We start from the raw sequence: 26,007 nt of genomic DNA on the forward strand, positions 1-26,007 counted from the left end.
TTTGGAGATGTATGGTTTCTAACCGGGGTGGAATGCGTCTCCAGACACAGTACACAGCTGCGTCTCAGTACAGTGTGCACAGTACCCACACTGTCAAAAATAGCCTGAAAACAGTTTTCTCTCCATTTTAAGCACCAGATTACCTCAGCCAGTATACAAAAAAAGCGGGAAAACCACATGCCATTGTGAGCAGATCCAGCAGCTCACCAGCACCATTTTCCCTCTGCAATGGACACAGATTCTGACTGACAGGGACCCGCAGCTCCTCCAGAGAGACTCCAGATTACCTCAGCGGTACCAGGGGGTCATAGCGGGGTGGGGGGGGCGAGTATTAGTGCACTAAGTCCCCTGTGACCCAGCTAAGCTTGGCATGAGCGATAAGAGAGCGGTGGGGGCTGGCACCAAGTAACTCTGTGTCTCCCTGAAGGGCTCTTTTTGGGTTAATTGTGCTTAACCTGTGTGTGTGTGCTGTCACATTTACATTATGTCAGGCAAAGAGTGTGTTTCTTGTACAGCGGAGTGTTCCTCTTCACCAGGGGGCTCACTACTGGGTACTCAGGGCAGGGCACCTTCCCGGAATAGTGGGGCTGAACCGGAGTTGCTTAATTCCATTAAGGGAGTGTTACAATCCTGAGCACTCATGTTTTGTTATTGTTTAAATTACCTTTGCTTCAGTTTGTGGAACTACAGGTCACAGCTAGCTCCTGCATTGTTGTCTCCCAGTGCCTTTGCTCCTGCACTCAGCAACTGACTTCACAGGTGTCTGGATTCTGTAATTACAGCTTGTTACCTGAAAACTACTATTCAGCTTGTCAGCCTGCTCAGTCTGCACTGCAGCTGCATGTTATATCAATTACTGGGGGCCTGTCTGGTGCTCACAACTGATTGGTCCAGCCTGTTCTTTTAAGCCTCTCAATCCCAAGAGGCTTTGCCAGTTATAGCTACTCCATGTGGTGTTCTGCTCTCTGGTTCATCTCTGGTCTCAGTTCATCTGTCCAGTGGGTATTGCCTTGTTCCAGTATTGAATTCCAGCTTCAACATCTTGCTGACGACTTTAGCATACCTCCCAACGTGACCCTCTCCAGGAGGGACACAATGCTCTGCTTCTGGACTTTTCTCTTAATGTATGATTGCCAACACCTGTGTTGAACAGGTTAATGGATGAGAAAGGTGTTTCAGCACAGGTGATGGCAATCATACATTAAGAGGGAAGTCCAGGAGCAGAGCATTCTGTCCCTCCTGGAGAGGGTCATGTTGGGAGGTATGCTTTAGTCTGCCGACTGCCGTTACCCTGTTTCCAAGTGTCTGCACCCTAGTCCGTCCGTGTGCTGCTACCTCCTGTGTCACCCCTGAAGTGCCTGCTGCTGTTCCATCTCCACGGCCCCAGCATACCATCTGGCCGTGTGCACCCTGCCACCTTCTCCAGTTCCTGTTAGTTCCTGTGTATCCCTGCGGTTGGTCATATACAACACCTCTACCATAACTCTAGTCCAGTTCAGGTATCAAGTGACCCAGACGGGGGGCCGCGATCTGCACGTCGGAAGCCGCAAAGCCCATATCCCCTTGCGGGGTTCCCTGGTGAAAACCTTCCGGCACCTCTGTTCTGGGTAACGTCAACCACTTGGTACCTGATCCCGAATTCCGGATTCTGCACGAGTACCTGACATTATATCTGGCCCACCACTTCCTGGGCATGGACCCGTCACAGCAAAATCCGGCTCAAATCTTTGCGGGTCAAATAAAAAATTTGACGCAGCAACTGCCAGATCTAAAGCTCCGAGTTTCCACCCAGGAAGAAACTAGCAGGTCATTGGTTGTAACCAGAGCTCCTGGGCCTGAACCAAAGCTGCATCTTCCAGATCGGTTTACAGGTGACCGGAAACAGTTCCAGAATTTCCGTGATAGCTGCAAGCTATATTTCAGACTCCGGCCGTTATCGTCTGGTTCTGAGGCTCAGCGAGTAGGTATCATCATCTCCCTTCTGCAGGGGGAACCCCAGTCCTTGGCGTTTGGATTAAAAACGGAGAATCCCGCCTTGCACACAGTGGATGCCTTCTTTAGCACCCTAGGAATTCTTTATGATGACCTGGACCTAGCAGCTTCTGCAGAGGCTCACTTACGAGCCCTGAGACAAGGGAAAAACACGGCCGAGGTATACTGCACTGAGTTTCGCAGATGGGCAGGTGATAGTGGTTGGAATGACCCAGCCCTCCGAAGTCAGTTCCGCTTAGGCCTCACTGAGCAAATTAAAGACTACCTTGTCCAGTACCCTACTCCTGAAACCCTGGACAAGTTCAGTGGCAAACGCAGGATTTAGCGAGGGGGGTTTCCGTGGGTGTGTATGTATATGTGCATGTATGTGTAATATATATATATTTATATATATATAAATACGCAGTGGTCGAAGTGGAATTTTGAAGTGGGGGTATGCAAAAGTCAAGGACGTAATTATGCGCGCCCAAGGCGTGCTCCAGAAAGGGGGCGTGGTCACCCAAAAAGGGGCATGGTCACCCAAAAGGGTGTGTGTCCAGTGTAGTAGAACCCCTTATATTATCTAGTACTGGTGCCCCTTTCACCTTATAGCACACGGTACAAGCTAAAATTCACATTATAGCACACTGAATGAGCCGAAATTCACATTGTAGCACACTGAATGAGCCGAAACTCACATTGTAAGACACTGAATGAGCTGAAATTCACATTGTAGCACACTGAATGAGCCGAAATTCACATTGTAGCACACTGAATGAGCCGAAATTCACATTGTAGCACACTGAATGAGCCGACAGTCACATTGTAGCACACTGAATGAGACGAAATTCACATTGTAGCACACTGAATGAGCTGAAATTTACATTGTAGCACACTGAATGAGACGAAATTTACATTGTAGCACACTGAATGAGCCGAAATTCACATTGTAGCACACTGAATTAGCCGAAATTCACATTGTAGCACACTGAATGAGCCAAAATTCACATTACAGCACACTGAATGAGCCGAAATTCACATTGTAGTACACTGAATAAGCCGACAGTCACATTGTAGTACACTGAATGAGCCGAAATTCACATTATAGCACACTGAATGAGCCGAAATTCACATTGTAGCACACTGAATGAGCCGAAATTCACATTATAGCACACTGAATGAGCCGAAATTCACATTATAGCACACTGAATGAGCTGAAATTGTGACAGTAGGGACAGCCAGAGTGACGACAGGGAGAGAGAGAGTGACGACAGGGAGAGAGAGCGACAACAGGGAGAGAGTGACGACAGGGAGAGAGAGTGACGACAGGGAGAGAGAGTGACGACAGGGAGAGAGTGTGACGACAGTGACGTCAGGGAGAGAGAGTGATGACAGGGAGAGAGAGTGACGACAGTGACTACAGGGAGAGAGAGTGATGACGGAGAGGGAGTGACGGCAGTGACGACAGGGAGAGAGAGTGACGGCAGTGACGACAGGGAGAGAGAGTGACGGCAGTGACGACGGAGCGAGAGTGACGACAGGGAGAGATAGTGACGACAGTGACGATAGGGTGAGAGAGTGACGACAGGGAGAGAGAGTGACGACAGGGAGAGAGAGTGACGACAGGGAGAGAGAGTGATGACAGGGACAGAGAGTGACGACAGTGATGACAGGGAGAGAGAGTGACGACAGGGAGAGAGTGACGACAGGGAGAGAGGTGACAGCAGGGGAACATTACCTCATTTGTTGCTGGTGGCTGGCAGCGGTGAGCTGCTGGCGGCGGCGAGAGGCTGGTGGCTGGCGGCGAGCAGCGTGCGGTGAGCGGCGGGCAGCTGGCAGTGAGCGGCGTGCGGCGGCGGGTGGCTGTGAGCTAATACAGCGCTCTACACAGCCGCCGGCCGCCGCGCAGGGACGGAGAGCACAATGTGCAGCAGGATCGCCACTTATATATATATACACACACATACATACATGTGTATGTGTATATATATATATATATATATATATATATACACACACACACACACACACACACACATACATACATACATACATATATACCACATTAAAATATACATACACAAACGCACACATATTCACAAGTACACATCCATACGTATATACATACATACACCAGTGCTCAAACACACAGGCATACTGTACATACAAACATACAAATACACACATAAACACTGGCTGCAAACTTACATGATCCATCAAGGCCTGGGAGCAGAAGGACGGCGGAGTGAGGACAGAGCGGAGGGAGCTGCTGTTGCTGAGCATGCGCAGCCAGCAGCTCCCCCGGCACATTCTGTAAGCAGAGAGCTCCACAGCTCTCCCTTGCTGCTGCAGCTCCGCGGTCGCGACTTTTTCTGAGACGGAGACAAAGCTGTCTCCGTCTCAAAATAGAAATCTCGGCTCATCAGGGGGGGTTTCCAGGTACTCGGAAACCCCCCCTGCATGCACCACTGAAGCTCATGCAGTTAGCAATTCGAGTAGATCGTCGGATCAGGGAACGGAGGATGGAGAAAGGTGGAGGGTCACCATCTCCCTCAGCAGTAGCCTTGGAAAAAGCCGAAGATTCCAGTGAACCCATGCAGATTGGGGCCTTTCGTCTTTCTGCTCAGGAAAAATCTCGTAGGCGATCGATGGGCCTATGCTTATATTGTGGAGCAAAGGGTCGTTTTGCTAATGTTTGCACCCTGAAGTCGGGAAAAGACAAGACCCAGTGGTAAAAGGGGAGTTACTTCTGGGTCTGGCTGGAATCTCTCCAAAAAATGCAGTCTTGCTTCCAGTTCAAATTAGTCTACCTACTCAGCAAGTTGCAGTCAAGGCTTTTTTGATTGTGGTGCAGCTGCCAACTTTATGAATATCTCTTTCGCCCGGTCCTGGAACATTCCTATACTAAAGATGAAGCCTTCTGTGACTATTTGTGGCCTTGACGGTAATCCCCTCCTCAGTGGGCAAGTGTCTCAGCAAACTCCTCCTGTTCATTTAACTACTGGTCTTCTGCATTCGGAGAAGATTATTTTCCTCCTTGTCGATTGCCCCATGGCCTCCATAGTCCTAGGGCTTCCATGGTTGAAATCCCATAATCCATCCATCTGCTGGAAGACAGGAGAACTCTTACAGTGGGGAACAGAATGTACAGGAAGATGTCTGTCCTTGCCAGTGCGATGCTCTCAAGTTATACCAGAGGGGCTACCGACTCCATATCATTCATTTGCGGATGTCTTCTCCAAGAAAGAGGCGGATACTCTTCCCCCCCATCGACCTTACGACTGTGCCATCAGTCTGGTATCCGAAGATAAATTACCTAAGGGCAGATTATATGCTCTTTCTTTGCCAGAAACTAAAGCCATGGAGGACTATATTCAGGAGAACCTAAGCAAAGGGTTTATTCGTCCCTCAAAATCACCAGTAGGAGCAGGATTCTTCTTTGTGGCAAAAAAGGATGGCTCCTTACGTCCATGCATTGATTATAGAGGACTCAACAAAATCACTGTTAAGAATTCTTATCCTTTGCCTTTGATTTCCGTGTTGTTTGATCAACTCCGGATGGCGGAAATCTTCTCTAAAATTGATCTTCGGGGGGCATATAACCTCATATGAATTAAGGCTGGTGACGAGTGGAAGACGGCCTTCAACACTCATTCCGGGCATTATGAATACCTTATTATGCCATTTGGATTGTCAAATGCTCCTGCCGTCTTCCAAGATTTTATCAATGATGTGCTCCGAGAATTCCTGGGAAAATTTGTTGTGGTCTACTTGGATAACATCCTGATATATTCACGATCACTTGAGTAGGAAATCGTGAACTGCTTGCTATCAAGTGGGCTCTAGAAGAATGGAGGCATTGGTTGGAAGGGGCAAGACACGTGGTTACAATCCTCACTGACCATAAAAACCTATCCTATATTGAATCAGCCAAGAGACTGAATCCAAGACAGGCACGATGGGCATTATTCTTCACTAGATTCAACTATGTGATTTCCTATCGGCCAGGATCGAAGAATCTTAAAGCAGATGCCTTGTCACGAAGCTTCCTTCCAATTCAAAATTCATCCTGCTCTTCTGAACCAATTATTCCTGTTTCCAATATCCATGCTGGTCTTGCTCAAGATTTAGTCTCCCAGATTCAAGCCAAACAGTTTCTTGCACCCATGGGGACTCCCTCAAGACTCCTCTTTGTCCCTAAAGAGTACAGGAAAGCAGTTTTATCTGAATTTCATGAAAAAAGAGTCTATGGGCATCCAGGGATTTCTAAGACTCTGGATTTATTGTCTCGCTCAGTTTGGTTGCCTTCTATGTATCAAGATGTTAGAGAGTTCATTCTTGCTTGTGAGATCTGTGCTCAACATAAAACTCGTAAAGCTCCCATGGGACATCTTATGCCTCTTACGGTTCCCTCAAGACCTTGGTCCCATATTTCTATGGACTTTGTGGTTGAACCTCCTAAGTCATCGGGGTACAATACCATTTGGGTTGTGGTAGACCGGTTCAGTAAGATGGCTCACTTTGTTCCTCTTCGCAAGCTCCCCAGTGCCAGGGAATTGGCAATCTTGTTTATCCAACATATCATTAAATTACATGGATTACCACAGGACATTGTCTCCGACAGAGGAACTCAGTTTATTGCTCAATTCTGGCGAGCCTTCTGTTCATCCTTGGATATTAATCTTAGTCTGTCCTCTGGTTATCATCCACAATCCAATGGACAGACTGAGCGAGTGAACCAGTCTCTTGAACAGTATCTCCGTTGTTATGTTTCCACGTACCATAACGATTGGGTGGACCATCTGGCATTTGCTGAATTTGCATATAATAATTCCAGTCACTCTTCTTCATCCATGTCACCCTTCTTTTGTCTCTCTGGGTTCATCCTAGGTCTAACGCTTTTGACATCCTGCAGCAACAGACTTCTTTCCTTGATCCTGTAGCTCGTCTGAGGAAAATTTGGAGGAGAGTACGTCTGGCACTCAATCAAGTCTCTGTTCGTTCCAAACAATTTGCTGACAGACGACGAAGACCTTGTACTTTAAAAGTGGGTGACATGGTGTGGCTGTCCACTCGAAATATCAAGTTACGCCAGCCCTCTCAAAAATTTGGGCCTAGGTTCATTGGTCCATTCCGGATTATAAAACAGATTAATCCAGTAGCCTTTCGACTCCTTTTACCAAAATCACTTAAGATCAATAACACCTTCCACTGTTCCTTGTTGAAACCAACATTTGTGTCCCAGAGTTTTAGAAGATCTCCTTCCAGAAGGCCTGCCGCTGTGTTAGTCCAAGATCACAAGGAGTTTGTTGTGGAAAAGATTCTGGATTCCAAGTTCAGGAGGGGTCAAGTTAATTTCCTCGTGCATTGGAAGGGTTACGGTCCGGAAGAGAGAACCCGGGTACCAGAGCGGTTTCTTCATGCACCCAGACTTAAGAGGTCTTTCTTCTGTGAATTTCCGGATAAGCCTGGTTCTAGGGGTTCTTACCCCCTCTTCAAGGGGGGGGGGGCACTGTTACAATCCTGAGCACTCATGTTTTGTTATTGTTTAAATTACCTTTGCTTCAGTTTGTGGAACTATAGGTCACAGCTAGCTCCTGCATTGTTGTCTCCCAGTGCCTTTGCTCCTGCACTCAGCAACTGACTTCACAGGTGTCTGGATTCTGTAATTACAGCTCGTTACCTGAAAACTACTATTCAGCTTGTCAGCCTGCTCAGTCTGCACTGCAGCTGCATGTTATATCAATTACTGGGGGCCTGTCTGGTGCTCACAACTGATTGGTCCAGCCTGTTCTTTTAAGCCTCTCTATCCCAAGAGGCTTTGCCAGTTATAGCTACTCCATGTGGTGTTCTGCTCTCTGGTTCATCTCTGGTCTCAGTTCATCTGTCCAGTGGGTATTGCCTTGTTCCAGTATTGAATTCCAGCTTCAACATCTTGCTGACGACTTTAGTCTGCCGACTGCCGTTACCCTGTTTGCAAGTGTCTGCACCCCAGTCCGTCCGTGTGCCGCTACCTCCTGTGTCACCCCTGAAGTGCCTGCTGCTGTTCCATCTCCACGGCCCCAGCATACCATCTGGCCGTGTGCACCCTGCCACCTTCTCCAGTTCATGTTAGTTCCTGTGTATCCCTGCGGTTGGTCATATACAACACCTCTACCATAACTCTAGTCCAGTTCAGGTATCATGTGACCCAGACGGGGGGCCGCGACCTGCACGTCGGAAGCCGCGAAGCCCATATCCCCTTGCGGGGGTTCCCTGGTGAAAACCTTCCGGCGTGTTAGACTCCGCACCTCTGTTCTGGGTAACGTCAACCACTTAGTACCTGATCCCGAATTCCGGATTCTGCACCAGTTCCTGACAGGGAGTGATCTCCAATATTTCTACGAAATTATTCCGCAATGAGAAAGAGACGCAATACTTAAGACAGACTGTGGATGAGTTTATGAATAAAGACTCCCAAACCTGCATCTCAATTCCCTCCCATTTGTCCACAAAAACAATCTCTGGCCCACTTCTTGCAGTATGACTCTGACGCTGACGGGTCAGACATGGAGGAGGGCAAGGTAGATTTGGAGGGGGGCGGATACTACTCTGTCACTGGAAATAGAGGCTCTTATAGAGGCTATCAGAGATGTTCTGCAAATTCCTGATAGGGTATCAGAGGAGTGTGAGGAATCTTTTTGTAATGTAAAAAAGAAGTCAGTCACTTTTCCTGTGTCAAAGGAATTGAATACCCTGTTTGAAGAACCGTGGGATAATCCTGATAAGAAATTTCAAATTCCTAAAAGGTTGCTCTCATCTTTTCGTTTTCCTCTGGAGGATAGGAAAAAATGGGAAAATCCACCGATAATTGACGCATCAGTCCCTAGGCTGTCACGGATAATTGTATTGCCTGTCCCTGGTGCAGCCTAACTAAAAGTCAGGGCTGATCGTAAATTTGAGACTACACTCAAATCATTGTACACAGCTACTGGGGTGGCCGAGACCCACTATTGCATGTGCGTGGATCACAAAAGCCATTGCTAAATGGTCAGGTAACCTAATTGAGGGGTTAGATTCCTTGTCTAGGGGGGATGTTGTTTTACTCCTGCAGCATATACAGGACTCTGCAAACTTTATGGTGGAAGCCATAAAAGAGATAGGTTTGCTTAATGCACACACCACCGCTATGCCAGTGTCAGCACGCAGGGGCTTGTGGTTGCGCCAGTGGACTGCTGATGTGGACTCCAGTAAAGGCGTGGAAGGCCTATCATTCACAGGAGAGGCATTGTTTGGAGATGAACTACACAAATAGATCTCCAAAGCTACTGCGGGTAATTCTACGTATCTTCCTTCCGCAGCTTTGCCAGCCAGGAAAGCTTATTCAGCTTCAAATTTACAGTCCTTTTGGTCGGCCAAATTCAAGGGCAAATCCAGAGGTGCTTCTACGGCCTCCAGAGACGCAAGAGGTAAACCATGCAAACCAGCAACTGCAGGTGTTCAGGAACAGAGCTCAGGCTCTGCTTCCTCAAAGCCTTTAGCATGACGGTGGACCGTGATGCCTGGAAGGCTATCAAGCGGGAGCTCGACTAAAATTCTTCAGTCACATCTGGTCAAGTTCGTGTCGGGATCCCTGGGTCATAGCTCTTATTTCCCAAGGCTACAGACTGGAGTTCCAAAAGCTCCCACCTCACAGATTCTTCAAATCAGGCTTACCAGCTTCACAAGAGGCAAGTATAACTTTTCAGCATGCCATCCAAAAAACTGGTACAGACTCAAGTCATTGTTCCAGTTCCACCTCATATGCACAACAAGGGGTACTATTCCAACTTGTTTGTAGTACCGAAACAGGACGGTTCGGTACGGCCGATTCTGAACCTCAAGTCCTTGAACCCATTCTTAAGAGGGTTCAAGTTCAAGATGGAGTCTCTGAGAGTGGTGATCTCAGGTCTGGAGGAAGGGGAATTCCTAGTGTCTCTGGATATCAAGGATGCATACCTTCACATTCCAATCTGGCCGCCTCATCAGGCTTATCTATGGTTTGCACTGCAGGACTGTCACTACCAGTTCCAGGCCCTGCCATTTGGTCTCTCCACGGCACTGAGGATATTCACCAAAGTGATGGCAGAGATGATGTTTATACTCCGCAAATAAGGAGTGAATATAATTCCGTACCTGGACGATCTTCTGATAAAGGTCTGTCCAGGAAGAGGTTGCTAGACAGCACTTGTCTCTCAACCAAACTTCTCCAGGATAACGGGTGGATTCTGAACCTTCTGAAATCTCACCTTGAGCCAACACGGAGGCTCCCATTCCTAGGAATGATACTGGACATGAAGTCGCAGAAAGTGTTCATTCTGTTGGAAAAGGCATTGGTAATCCAATTGCTGGTTCGGGATGTCCTGAAGCCAACCCAGATATGCATTCGTCTTCTGGGGGGAATGGTGGCCTTTTATGAGGCGCTTCAATACGGAAGGTTTCCAGCTCGATCTGTTGGACAAATGGTCCGGATCGCATCTTCACATGCACCAGGGGATCTGTCTGTCGCCAAAATCCAGGATCTCCCTTCTGTGGTGGCTACAGATTTCTCACCTCGTCGAGGGTCGGAGGTTTGGACTTAAGGACTGGATCCTGTTAACCATGGATGCAAGCTTCAGAGGTTGGGGAGCAGTCACCCAGGGGCTGCAGTTTCAAGGAAGATGATTAAGTCAGGAAGTCATCCTTCCAATCAACATTCTGGAACTCAGGGCCATATACAATGCCCTTCTGCAGGCCTCATATCGTCTTCAAGATCAGGCCATTCAGGTTTAGTTGGATGATGTGACGGCAGTGAGGTACATAAACCAACAGGGCAGAATGAAAAGCAGAGCAGCAATCTCCTTTGGGCAGAAAAAAATGCTGTGTCATTGTCAGCTGTCTTCATTCCGGGAGTAGACAACTGGGAAGCAGACTACCTCAGCAGGCATAACCTGCACCTGGGGAAGTGGGGCCTTCACCCAGAAGTGTTCAGGTGCTTTACACGTCAATGGGGATATCCACAAATCGACATGCTGCCTCGCGTCTCAACAAGAAGCTCAAGCTGCATTGTTCCAGGTCGAGAGACCCACAGGCAGTGACAGTGCATGCTCTGACGACTCCATGGGTCTATAAGATGGTGTAGTGTTTCCTCCACTTCCTCTGATCCCAAGAATTCTAAAAGGAATAAAAAGGGAAAAGGTTCAAGCAATACTCATGCTCCGGACTGGCCAAGATGGGCCTGGTATGTGGACCTTCTGGAGATGCTCCTCGAAGATCCGGGGCCACTACCTCTTCACAAGGATCTTCTGCAACAGGGCCCGTTTGTCTATCAGGACTTACCGCAGCTACATTTGACGGCATGGAAGTTGAATGGCTGATTCTTGCCAGAAGAGGGATCCCTAACAAAGTTATCCTGACTATGATACAAGCCAGGAATGGGGTAACATCTAAACATTACCACCACATTATGAAGAAATACGTCTCTTGGTGTGAGAGCAGAAATTTTTCTGCAGTGGAATTTCATCTGAGATGTGTCCTGCTTTTTCTGCAGGCAGGTGTGGATATAGGCCTACCTCTGGGCTCCATAAAAGTCCAGATTTCAGCCTTGTTCATTTTCTTTCAAAAACAATTGGCTTCTCTCCCTGAGGTTCAGACGTTCTTGAAAGGTGTTCACCACATCCAACCTCCCTTTGTGTCTCCGTCGGCACCTTGGGATCTCAATTTGGTGCTGCAGTTCCTCCAATCAGTCTGTTTTGAACCGTTACAGGAGGTGGACGTAAAATATCTTACATGGAAGACCGTCACACTGTTGGCTTTGGCTTCAGCAAGACGTGTGTCGGAGCTGGGGGCTTTGTCTCACAAGAGCTCCTATTTAATTTCCCATGAGGATAGAGTTGAACTCAGAACTCTTCAGCAATTTCTTCCTAAAGTGGTGTCTGCGTTTCACATCATCCAACCTATTGTGGTTACGGTTATCACTGACACCTCTGCTACTTCAAAGTCTTTGGATATTGTAAGGGCTTTGAAGTTATACGTTAAGAGGACAGCTCGTCACAGGAAATCTGACGGTTAATTCTCTATAATCCCAATAAAATTGTGTGTCCTGCTTCAAAGCAGACAATTGCATGCTAGATCTGGCTCACTATTTAGAATGCTTATTCCACGGCAGGTTTACTGGTTCCGAAATCTGTACAGGCCCAATCTACTAGGTTGGTGGGTTCTTCCTGGGCGGCTGCCCGAGGTGTCTCAGCTTTACAGCTCTGCCGAGCGGCTACTTGCTCTGGTTCGAACACGTTTGCTAAGTTCTACAAGTTCGATACTTTGGCCTCTGAGGACCTTCAGTTTGGTCAATCAGTTCTGCTGGACCCTCAGCACTCTCCCTCCCGGTTTGGTAGCTTTGTTACTTCCCCATGGTACTAAATGGAACCCCAGTATCCTCTAGGACGTAAGAGAAAATAGGATGTTAATTACCTACCGGTAAATCCTTTTCTCGTAGTCCGTAGAGGATACTGAGTGCCCACCCGGTACTTCGTTCTTCCTGCACTTTTACTTGGTTAAGTTTTGTTGGTTCAGTTGTTGCTGTTCCTGTTTAAAGTTGGGTTAGCATAGCTTTCCTCTGGTTTGTGTGTGCTGGTTCGGAATCTCACCACTATCCTTTATATTCTTCTCTCAAAGTACGGCCGTCTCCTCGGGCACAGATTCCTAGACTGAGTCTGGTAGGGGGGGCATAGGGGGAGGAGCCGGCCCACACTATCAAATTCTTAAAGGGCCCATGGCTCCTATTGGGCCCGTCTATACCCCATGGTACTAAATGGAACCCCATTATCCTCTACGGACTACGAGAAAAGGATTTACCAGTAGGTAATTAAAATCCTATTATCTAAACAATGCTATATGCAGTAAATATTGTAGTAAAGGGGTACAGACTGAAGACACACAGGGGAATTCTCTCTCCAAGTATTCCCCTGGGGGTTATGGCACTTTGATTCAGATGTAAGGAGACCAATCAACAGGGGTATAGAGCAGTGATGTGCGCTGAGACGAGGCACATCCAGTATAAGCCAGTGTTTTGACTATATAAAGTATATAAAAATTACAAATTACAAAGAATATATTCTAAATATCTTCTTTGTATTATTTGATTCATTTTTATAGACAAAACTCTAGAGTAATCTATGGCAGGTAAGGCAGACTTTTATACCTTTTTATTTGAAATGTCAACATGTTTATACAATCTGTAACCCTTTATATAATGTCCAAGTATGTAATCCTTCATATAATAACCAAGTATTCTTCTTACTTTTGTAAATAAAGTGTCCCTATATATGTCATATATGTTCCAGAACCTAGTCTTTGAGGAAGCTATTAGATCACTAGCACCCCTTGCAGACTGCCATCAATAACCCAGGTTATTGCACATGAACATGCAGCAACCCAGGTTGCGGCACAGTCTGAAAGGGGCCAGTTGAAATAACCCGGGTCAAGCTAGTATTTCAACTCAGGTAGCTAGTATGGTTGAACACATGTTCAATTTGGCTTGCAATGCAGTGTGAACTGGTAAGCCAGGTCGATGCAACCCGATACCTGTTCACTGAGGCAGCGCTTGGAGATCTCATCTCTAAACGCTGCCTCTGCATGCATCAGTGGTGAAATCACCAACAGGGCAATAAGCTGTGTCGAGCCACCAGTTTGAAAGGAGTCTCAGCCGGGTCACAACTGCAAAGGACCCGTGTACAAATCTCGGGTGCAACCCAGCTATGCGGTCTGAAAGGTGTATAAGATACATTATAACTACAGATGTTTTAGTTTTGGTTCTTAGTCACCATTGTGTTTTGGTTTTGGCAAACTCACCCTCAAGTGTTGACAATCCAGAAGGTACAGAAAGCCCTTTGTATGGCATGTGATGTTGTCTTTGGTCATTGGGCCTAATTCAGACCTGATCGCTGCTGTGCGTTGTCACACAGCAGTCAATCAGATCTGAACTGCGCATGCGCTGGCGCCACAGTGTGCCGGTGCATGCCAGACAGCCGATGCCCATCTCAGCCCTGTAATCGCCTCTGCCCGCCTGACCGCCGGGATCTCGGCAGCCAGCAAATTGAACGTATTCCGCCTTAAGTATGTTTTGAACAGTGCTATGGTCATATTAAAAAAAAATAAAAATAAAGAGGGAAATGTATTTTATGCAGAGAGCAGTAGGGTACACTATTAAAAAAAAAAAATCTTCTTACCAGAACATTATATTATTGTATTTTTGTGTTTTATGTAAGAAACGCAGTAAGATGCATAATTCAATTTTTTTTTCACTATAACATTATTTTATTGTTGTTTTATTGTGTTTTTATTATCAACATCTTCAACGACACTAAGATTTTTCTTTTTTTATTTCAACATTTAACATAATAACATTAAAATAAATGAATTATAAAGAAGCACCCCATATTTAATGTTTCGATATGTGTTCTTTTTAGATGGTTTGGCTGCATTTAGAGATTTCTTGAAGTCAGAATTTAGTGATGAGAACATTGAGTTCTGGTTGGCCTGTGAAGACTTCAAAAAAACCAAAACTTCAAGCCAACTTGCCTTAAAAGCCAACAAAATATATTGTGAGTACATCAAGACTGAATCTCCACGAGAGGTAAGGTAGATATTTATAATTACTGTAATTGTTTTTCTGAGAAATCAAAACTACTGTATGAGTGGCACTTTGAAACGTTAACTGAAATATGTTTTAAAAGGACCAAGCTTCTCATTGAATGACATTACTTTATTCCTAACTTGAAATAATTTTGGACTTTACACACTTGGTCATCTACTGTAGGTCCAACAGAGGAATCTGTTGTATGAAGCCACTTTGATGATGCTGTAACACATATTCATCACTTGTCAAGATACAATTTAACAGTTAACCTCTTTTTGTAAGATTTTTCTAATTAGTTTGTTGAGCATAGACACTCATTAGACTACGCCATCTATTCATTTCCAGTACCCTTTTAGTTACTATTGACAAATATATTGCCAGATATTTACCTTATATCTAATGTCAGACTAACAAGTCTATATTTTATTGTCTGTCTCTAAATATTATGTTGGTTACTCCCAGCGCTGTACTTTAAACAAAGGACAATAATACACAGAAAGAGAGAGAATTTATAAATGTTTATTTTCTGTTAAAAAAGGTATATATGTGTGTATATATATATATCACTGTAATATACAGATATCCGTAAGGAATATGTAAAGAATACGAAGTATTTGTGTATTGTACATACAAAGAATAAAGAATAAAGGGTTATAGAGTATATACTCTCAGTATAAATAATATATGGTTATATTGGAAAAGAACATTTAAAAAAATATACGTTCCTAATACCGGTATACAACACAGAAAAAATAGACAACATATAAATGAAGGGAAAAAGATTGGATTTTTTTTTTAAAATATAAAAAGAAAAAAGTTTTTTATATATATAAGACAGGTGCAGTAGAAACGCAAATGCGTTTTACTCTACTGGCTGGTGCAGAGAGAATGCCTGGTAACTTTGTCTCCGTTTCGTAATAAAAAAGAAAGTCCTGTTTGTTAATGTATCAGATTCTGAAAATAAAGTCTTTCTGTTTTGTTATAAGGAAAAGTTCTCTTTGTCAGATGTATCAGATTCTAGATACAAAGTATTGTATCTCCAGCCAGGGGATATAGCAGTGTAAGGCAGTAGTAGTCGATAGAAATGATCTCCACAGTGCCCTCATCGCTATCGACGTCCCGCTATCTCTAAATATTAGTAATTATTACTCAATTATTGTGAATTACTGTAGATCATGAAGAATAAGGCAAGTAAAAAGAATAGGTGTTACAGCTCGGTCATTTGTGGCAGTAAAAAAACTCAGCTGGTGAAGGCAAGATCATGTGCAGAGTAAAAGTAAGGTGGAGAACAATAAAAGTCAAAAGATGAGGCAGAACTAGCACAAGGTATAATATTAGTACAATAAAAACACGTGTAAGAATAACTTAACATATAAGTAATTTATATATGTAAGCTGAAAATCACTTATACACAGGATGCAATGATTGGAGTGGAAACGCGTGTGCAACTCTACAGGCACTTCACCCAATAAGGTGCAAAAATGGTGCACTTGGTCTCCTAAGAAACCAAACAGGTAACACCCGTACAGTGCTTTCTTCCTGCTCCACCCCTAATGAAGTATTCTAGGACATTTAAACTCTTTGTTAGGTAAGACGAGCAGGACTAATTTTCTGAATATGCTATAACTGTGTACAAGTCCAACTTACCATCTGCTGTGAGGGACACAACTTACAAATATCAAAAACGTACAGTACCTCATTCCCACCTGTACTGATTATTGGTGAGGACACTCGGGTAGCCCTATACTTACCCACAATTTTACCTGGAGCTACAGAAAACATGTTTTCCAAATATGGGTGAAAAAGGCCCTAGGTGGTCTTTGGCAAGATCAGAGTCATCAAATTGGTGCTATTGAGATGGAACATCTGTATGCCCTTGCCATCAGACAGGACATTGAGGTTGAGCCATCCATTTGAAAATATTGGGCTGCATAACTGGCATCTTACCTCTTCATGCTGCTGCTGCTCTTTGGCTCCTTCCAGTCTTAGTAAAAATCTGGATGCTTGGTTGTTTCACAGCAGTTTTACATTTAGCAAGTACTCTAGGTGGACAGGTAAACCGCTTGGAAACTGCAGCAATCCTGCTGAAAATATTAAACAGCTGCTTAGTAAATATACCCAAAGAGAGATGTTCAAAAGGATTTAGTAAGTTGTTATATTATCTGTATATTGGTATTAAAAGGATTTACTGTATATTGACATAACAAATGTATACTGTATATAATATTTTTATTTTCTGTTATTTTTCTAATATCCCATTCATGCATGAATTATGATAACCTAATGCAAGATTTTTACAAAAAATATTTTTATTAGTCTTCATGGCTTATACAAAGACAAAAAAGTTTAAACATTTTTAAAACTATAAACCTAAGAAGTTATACACATGCCCTATTATGGAACTGTATTTTAACCGTGTTTTTTTTTTGTGTTTTTTTGTTCTTGCAACAAAAGTAAGGTAAAAGGAGAAAATAAATGGCTGGTATGGTTCCAATGTGTTCTTATCAAGTTGCTTACTGTACTTTTTCTCCACAAACAAAAAAAATCCTCTTAGTAGAAAACAATATTTATGCTGTGAATGCATTCGGAAAGTATTCACAGCGTTTCACTTTTTCCAAATTTTGTTATGTTAGAGCCTTATTCCAAACCGGAATAAATTCAGTTTTTCCCTCAAACGTCTACACGCAATACCCCATAATGACAACATGAAAAAAGTTTTTTTAGATTTTGCAATTTATTACAAATAAAAAAATAAGAAATCACATGTACATAAGTATTCACAGCCTTTGCCATAAAGCTCAAAATTGAGCTCAGGTGCATCCTGTTTCCACTGATCATCCTTGAGATGTTCCTACAGCTTATTTGGAGTTCACCTGTGGTTAATTCAGTTGATTGGACATGATTTGGAAAGGCACATACCTGTCTGTATAAGGTCCCACACTTGACAGTGCATGTCTGAGCACCAACCAAGCATGAAGTCAAAGGAATTGTCTGTAGACCTCTGAGACAGGATTGTCTCAGGCACAAATCTGGGGAAGGGTACAGAAAAATATCTGCTGCTTTGAAGTTCCCAATGAGCACAGTGGCCTCCATCATCTGTAAATGGAAGAAGTTCGGAACCACCAGAGCTGGCCAGCCATCTAAACTGAGAGCTTGGGGGAGAAGGGCCCTAGTCAGTGAGGTGACCAAGAACCCGATAGTCACTCTATCAGAGCTACTGCCTTCCTCTGTGGTGAGAGGAGAACCTTCCAGAAGGACAACCATCTCTGCAGCAAACCACCAATCAGGCCTGTATAGTAGGATGGCCAGACGGAAGCCACTCCTTAGTAAAAAGCACATGACAGCCCACCTGGAGTTTGCCAAAATGCACCTGAAGGACTCTCAGACCATGAAAAACAAAATTCTCTGGTCTGATGAGACAAAGATTGAAATCTTTGGCGTGAGTGCCAGAGGTCATGTTTGGAGGAAGCCAGGCACCGCTCATCATTAGTCCAATACTATCCCTACAGTGAAGCATGGTGGTGGCAGCATCATGCTGTGGGGATGTTTTTTCAGCGGCAGGAACTGGGAGACTAGTCAGGATAGAGGGAAAGATGAATGCAGCAATGTACAGAGACATCCTGGATGAAAACCTGCTCCAGAGCGCTCTTGACCTCAGACTGGGGCAACAGTTCATCTTTCAGCAGGACAACGACCCTAAGCACACAACCAAGATAGCAAAGGAGTGGCTTCAGGACAACTCTGGGAATGTCATTGAGTGGCCCAGCCAGAGCCCAAACTTGAATCCGAGTGAACATCTCTGGAGAGATCTGAAAATGGCTATACACCAACGCTTCCCATCCAACCTAATGGAGCTTGAGAGGTGCTGCAAAGAGGAATGGGTGAAACTGCCCCAAAATAGGTGTTCCATTCTTGTGGCATCATATTTAAAAAGACTTGAGGCTGTAATTGCTGCCAAAGGTGCATCAACAAAGTATTGAGCAAAGGCTGCGAATACTTATGTACATGTGATTTCTTAGTTTTTTATTTGCAATAAATTAGAAAAAATCTCAAACATTTTTTTGCACGTTGTCATTATGGGGTATTGTGTGTAGAATTTTGAGGGAAAAAAATAGTTTATTCCAGTTTGGAATAAGGCTGTAACATATCAAAATTTGGAAAAAGTTAAGCACTGTAAATACTTTCCGGATGCAATGTACATATTCATTCTGAAACAAAAATGTCCTAAGTATATTTAACACAAATATTTTCATTTGCTTCTGAGTTTGCTACATTATCTAGAAAGTTAGCCTTTTTCACGAACTGAATTTGACTTATTTCACTGCTTGGTGTGAATGTTGGAGAAACACCCTTGACACAAAAGCTCAAGACACTGCATGCAGATGTACATTTACATACTGCATTGTGGCACCTGTTAGCATGTTTTGCATCCGTAACAGAGGTGGTGTCTTCCTTTTCGACATTGCTCCATAGAGTCAGCGTTGAACAATGCTTGAGCAATGGATGCTTTGAAATCCAACTAATTTTTGTCATTGAATCCAGACATTTGATACAGCAGCCATGCATTTACATTAGTCACATCAAGAAAGTGAAAAAACACCCTAAAAGACCATCTCCTGTTTTTGCGTCTGTGTGGGTGCATCACTACACACTGATCCATGAGATCCACTCCCTCCATGTGTGTGTTATACTGCTCTCATGAGGTCCTAGGTGAAAAAAAGGCACTTTTTGCTATTTTTTAGGACGACTGTGGATTTTCCCTATTCAATAGCAGGGATTTTCCCTATTCAAAAAACATGTGGTTCGGCAAATCCACGTGTTTTCTCATCTGTGGCGGCAAAAATGCCTGCGTTTTTTAGGCATTTTTCACCAATGCCTTTTCACGAAAAAAAGACGGTGAAAAGGCATTGGCAAAAACGCCTTAAGGATGGACAAAAACGGCCCACAACTGAATATGCAGGGGAGGGGTGAATTCACTAGCCCCAAAAATATCTAAGCTCGGTGCTGGTAAACAATTCTCAGCCATTTTAATTATGACCTTTTTGTTTTTGTAGTAAAATCTGCCACTGGGTGGCACGTATTCTAAATTTGGTAGAGGTCCAAAAAATAGGACACAGTTTCTATAGGAGATACAGTAATAATTTAAAAAACAGCTGTCCACTGTAGTGGCCTCTATGCAGGGGTGTATCTAGAGTTCTGAGTGCCCCTGGCAAAGTAAAAGACTGGCTGCTCCCCCCCCCCCCTCATAATTGAAATAGGGAAGTCAGGTATGTCAAAAAAGGGAGTTTGGCCACTCAATAGTACCCTAATTCAAAATTACACCACACAGTAGTGTCGCTTACACACATTACACAGTACAGTAATGTCCATTATTCAGATTATGCTACACAGTCTTGCCCCTTATACACATTATATACACAGTAGTGCATATTATAAGGGCTTATATTAAGGCTGAATCGAACAGAATGGAATGCTCCCATAGGGAACTTCTGAGATGGGGGCATGGTGTTTGAGGGGCTACACCTCAAAAGTGATTGGATGTACTGACTTGAAATTTGGCATGGACACGTAAAATCGTCACCCGGTGCTGCATGCCAAATTTCAGGGCAAAATAATTAAATGTGAGTGATTGGGTGCAATCAAAAATTTTAACTTTCATTTTTTTCTGGCACTTCCTGTTTGGCGTTTTTGCCAGTTTTTCTAATGTAGTCTATGGAGGGATTTTTGGGAAGGCATAACTCAGGGTAGAGGATGAATTTAGACTTGGGGTTGGTTTTGTTAGGTAACCCCAAAAGGCACTACACTGTGATAGTGCCTTTTGGGGTTATGGTTATACAGAAAGTTACAGGTTTTTTTTTTATTTAGTAAACTATGTCCCATTATAAAGATAGGGAATTTAAATTTGTTGCACCTGCGCAGTAGCCGCCAGCAGAGGGTATGCTGAGTATAGCTTCACTTGTGAGTACAAACATGGCCGACATGCCTGCATAGCCGATTTGAGCTGTGATATTATAAGTATTTCACCCCGTTCATGTCAAACAAAATGAGTGGGCAGTGTTTTGGGATTGGGTGTGGGCTCCCTGACAGGTTTATTAGGTCTGGCACAGTATAAATATAAAGTTATTTAGTCCATGTCCAGGGACAGCTTTTGCTGTGACGTCACTTAATGTATTCATTTATTCAGCGTACTCCCAGATGGGACTGGGAGGCGGGAGTGAGAAATACAAAAGTGTTATATCATTTGCGAGAACATTCCATACAGTACAGCTGGACACAGTGTGGCTTATAGCAGACAAGTGGCATAACTAGCACAGGGTGAGGGTGCCCCGGCAGACTCAGTAGAGGAGGGTGCCGCCAACCACCCTACCAGAGTGACCCACCACTACTTTGCAGCAAGCCACCCCCGATCTCCTCCGGCTGGAGATTACTACATGACACTGGCAGTAGAAGTGTGTCCCGCTGCTGGGTGCAGTGCCATCACCCAGCTCCTAGGCTTGCTGCTCCGGACAGCCGGGGATGGGTGGAAGGAGATGCGCCAACAGCTGCTGCAGGTGGTGGGGCTGGGGCTATCAGCTTCTGCCCAATGCTGTCTCTGTTCCAGTAGTGTCAGCTGGAGAGCACTTACAGGGACAGCAGCGGGGCTCCGGTGGTAGGGCAGGTATGTGCGGGCCTGCGGAGTGTGCGGTACAGGATGGGGCAGGTGGCACTCTCCCTCCCCAGGGCTCTTCCAAATGTAGCTCCTCAGCAGTCTTTCTCCCAGAGCAGAAACTGACATATGGCTGATGGACTCCCGGGCTCTGGCGGCGCTCTCCCCGACTGGCCTCGTCCCTGGAACACTGTGGCCATACTGCTGGGGAATGAACCCCACTTTCTGGAGGCCTGCTTCTGGCTGGCCAAGCTGGAGCTGGTCACTGCCTTCCTCAATGCAACATCAGCAGGGGGCCTAGGCCTTATCACCAGCCCATGTCTGTCTCATGTGTGCCTCATGTATGTATCATGTATGTGTGTGTATGTGTGTGTGTATGTGTGTGTGATATATGTATGTATCATAAATATGTGTGTGTGTGTGTGTGTGTGTGTGTGTGTGATATATATTATGTATGTATGTATCTATCTATCATGTATGTATGTATGTATGTATGTATGTATGTGTGATATATGTATATATCTATAGTGTGTGTATGTGTCTGTGATATGTATGTATCATAAATATGTGTGTGTGTGTGTGTGTGTGTGTGCTATTTGTATGTATCTATCTTTCATGTATGTATCTATCATGTATGTATGTATGTATGTATGATATATGTATGTACCTATCTATTGTGTGTGTGTGTGTGTGTGTGTGTGTGTGTATGTGTGATATATGTATGTATCTATCATGTATGTGTTATATGTATATATCATGTATGTGTGACATACATACATACATACACACACACACACACCTACCTACCTCTATACATATGCATACACACACCTATATCTGTACGTACACTGACATGCACACACCACCATCTATACATACACACACTGACACCTGTACGTACACTAACATACACACATCTGCATCTATACATACATGTGTTGACACCTGTACACACACCTGCATCTATACATGCACGCGCTAACACCTGGATGCACACCGACATACCCACACCTTCATCTATACATGCACGCACTGACACCTGTACGTACACTGACGTACCCACACCTGCCTCTATACATGCACATGCTGACACCTGTACGTACGCCGATGTACACATGCCTGCATCTATACATGCACATATTGAAACCTGTACGTATGTTGACATCTATATGGACACAGATATACACACACCAACATACATGCACTGACATTCGCACGCAGACACCGATACGTACACTGACATCCACACACTGACACCTATACATACACTGATGTACACCTGCTGACACCTATACCTACACACTGACATCCACACCCTAACACCTATACATACTCTGACATACACACCCTAACACCTATACGTACACAGACATACACACCTTTACATACACTGACAAATATGCTGATGTCTATATGGACACAGACATACACACACCTACACCTATACATACACCAACCTGCATACACTGACATTCACACGCAGACACCTATATATATATATTTATATATACACTGACACCTATACTGAAATACAAACGCTGACAACTATACATACACTGACATAAGTTTACACCTATACCTACACCGACGTATGCATGCTGACACCTATATGTACACTGATATATGCACACTGACACCTATACATACACACCGACGTATGCACGCTGACACCTATACGTACACACTGACGTGCATCCGCTAACACCTATACGTAAACACTGACATGCACCTGCGGACAACTATACGTACACGCCGACATCCACCCACAGACACCTATACGTACACACCGACGTTCAACTGCGGACACCTATACGTACACACTGACGTACACCCATGGACACCTATACATACACACCAATGTGCACCCGTAGAAACCTATACGTACACAGACATACACATACCTACACCTATACAACACACCAACATACATGCACCGACATTTGCGCGCAGACACCTATATATACTCTGACTGTCACAACTGAGGGCCTGAGCTGACGGGAGGCAGCCTCAGTTGTAGGGGCTGAGATGTACCGGAACCTGGGAGGTTGTATCAGACCCCTGGACATGTAAGTAACATGAATAATAACTGCCCGAAGGCGTGACCACGACAACTTAGATAAAAGTCAATGATGTTTATTATGACAACTCCGCATCACAGCAGCAATAAAAGAAAACGTAAAAGTCAGCAAAGAATAAATACAGTTCCTGAGTACTACAGCATGGCAGGAGCCACAGGGCACTGGTAGTGTGAGATAGTTCTTATGATCTTCTAGATGGAAAGTCCTTACCAGGCCCGGCTGTAGCAATGGAGATAACCCAGGATTATACCAGCTGGTGTTCCAGGAAGAGCTGGGTTGCTGAAGGTAAAACAGCTGCTGTGGATACTGACTGGAACCAGACTGTTGTTAGCACGGAGTGGATACTGGCTGGAACCAGTTAAATAATAAATGAACTTTGGGAGCGATGAAATGTGAACTGAAATGTAGAACTTGAGAGCGGAGAAATAATAATTCCGGTGGAGAGTGGTAAAGTGTAGAAAGGACACCGGCCCTTTAAGGGAAGCTGTACTCTGCTGGAAGCTGAGGCTGGAAGCAGGTAGTGTTGTAGCTGGAAACAGATGAATCCACAATGGATTGGAGAGTCAGGCTACACCGCAGGTGGAATGCTGGTGCGGGTCTCTATGGTGGAAGTCTTGAGACAGGAGCTGGAACCTGGAAGACAATCATAGAAGAGAGACAAACAGGAACTAGGTTTGACAACCAAAGCACTGACGTCTTCCTTGCTCAGGTACAGCTTACTTATACCTGCAGCAAGGAAGGGGTTGGCTAGGCAATTATGCAAATCAACAACACAGACAGCAGATTGGTGGAAATGATCAGATGACAGAATCCAAGATGGCTGCGCCCATGCAGACACTTGGAGGGAAGTTTGGTTTGTAATCCATGTGGTCTGGGAAACAGTAATGGCGGCGCCGGCCACCGGAGACAGGAGACGCCAGGCTGATAGATGCACATTTAACCACGCGGGCACAGCGGAGGCCGCGGCTGATGAAAAGACCAATCTGTATGTGGAAACTCAGGAACAGCGGAATCCGGTCCTGGAACGCTGAGCCCGCCTTAGGAGGCATCTGAAGGGTAAGTAATGGCGTCCAGATACCCGGATCGTGACAGCACCCCCCCCTTTAGGAGTGGCCCCAGGACACTTCTTAGGCTTTAAAGGAAACTTTGCGTGGAAATTTCGGACCAAGGCAGGAGCATGGACGTCAGAGGCATTGGTCCAAGAGCGTTCTTCAGGACCATAGCCCTTCCAGTCAATGAGATACTGAAGTTGACCGTAACGGTGACGTGAGTCCAGGATCTTGGCCACTTCATACTCAACGCCTCGTTGAGTTTGGACTTTCGGAGTTGGTGGAAGTGAGGAATGAAACCGATTCAAGATTAGCGGTTTCAACAGGGAAACATGGAATGTCCTGGGTATTTTTAAGAAGGGAGGTAACTGGAGTCTGTAAGCAACAGGATTGATGACTTGATCAATTTTGAAAGGACCGATGTAGCGAGGTGCAAACTTCATACTGGGAACTCTTAACCTCAAATTCTTCGTGGATAACCATACCCGATCACCCACCTTGAGAGCAGGAACTGCTCGACGCTTCTTATCCGCAAACTTCTTGTACCTGAACGATGCCTTGAGCAGAGCTGATCGTACGCTCTTCCAGATATTGGCAAACTGATGCAAGGTGATATCCACTGCGGGAACAGAAGTTGCTGGAAGCGGTTGGAACTCAGGGACTTTAGGGTGGAATCCAAAGTTGGTGAAGAATGGTGTTGAAGAAGATGAAGAATGATACTGGTTGTTATGACAGAACTCGGCCCAGGGAAGTAATTGAACCCAGTCATCTTGAGAGGAGGACACATAGATGCGGAGGAAGGCCTCCAAGTCCTGATTCACCCTCTCAGTTTGACCATTGGTCTGAGGATGGTAAGCCGTGGAAAACTTTAACTTGACTTGGAGGACTTGACATAAACTTCGCCAGAATTTGGCTGTGAATTGAACTCCTCGATCTGAGATAATTTCTTCTGGAAGACCGTGGAGTCGGAAGATCTCTTGTATGAATACTTGAGCCAACTTGGAAGCTGACGGAAGACCGGTGAGAGGAATGAAGTGTGCCATCTTGGTGAACCGGTCAACTACCACCCAGATGGTATTGAACTTGTTGCACATGGGCAAATCTGTAATAAAATCCATCGACAAATGGGTCCATGGTCGACGGGGAACAGATAGTGGAACCAGTTGCCCCGCAGGCGACTGGCGGGATACTTTATGTTGAGCACACTTTGGGCAAGATGCAATAAACTCCAAAACGTCCTTTTTCAGAGTTGGCCACCAATAGGACCTAGAGATAAACTCCAGGGTTTTTTGGATACCTGTATGTCCGGCAAAACGGGAAGCATGGGCCCAATGCATGAGCTTCTTCCTTAGTGTCGGCTTCACAAAACTTTTCCCTGATGGGGGCGTAGAGTCCATCCCTACCGTGGAGAATGCCAACGGATTTATAATAGGATGCTTGTCTGAAGACTCTGACTCATTTTCTTGCTCCCATGAGCGGGAAAGGGCATCGGCCTTGCGATTCTGAGAGCCCGGACAGAACTGGAGTTTAAAATCGAACCTGGAAAAGAAAAGTGCCCATCTGGCCTGACGAGGGTTGAGACATTGTGCGCCTTTTAGATATAGAAGGTTCTTGTGGTCTGTAAGGATG

The 26,007-nt window shown here is 44.9% G+C and overlaps 1 protein-coding gene across 2 annotated transcripts in view; it reads left to right on the forward strand.

Annotated features, from left to right (window-relative positions):
* The window catches only part of RGS21 (regulator of G protein signaling 21), a 498,283-nt gene that overhangs the window by 270,728 nt on the left and 201,548 nt on the right, over nucleotides 1-26,007 (forward strand). For both annotated transcript variants that reach the window (XM_063940308.1, XM_063940309.1), the window contains one exon: nucleotides 14,436-14,602. In XM_063940308.1, the coding sequence (XP_063796378.1) occupies nucleotides 14,436-14,602 (167 nt within the window). The remainder of the gene's footprint in view (nucleotides 1-14,435; nucleotides 14,603-26,007) is intronic.

This window comes from Pseudophryne corroboree, chromosome 9 (assembly GCF_028390025.1).
Source record: "Pseudophryne corroboree isolate aPseCor3 chromosome 9, aPseCor3.hap2, whole genome shotgun sequence".
NCBI lineage: Eukaryota > Metazoa > Chordata > Amphibia > Anura > Myobatrachidae > Pseudophryne > Pseudophryne corroboree.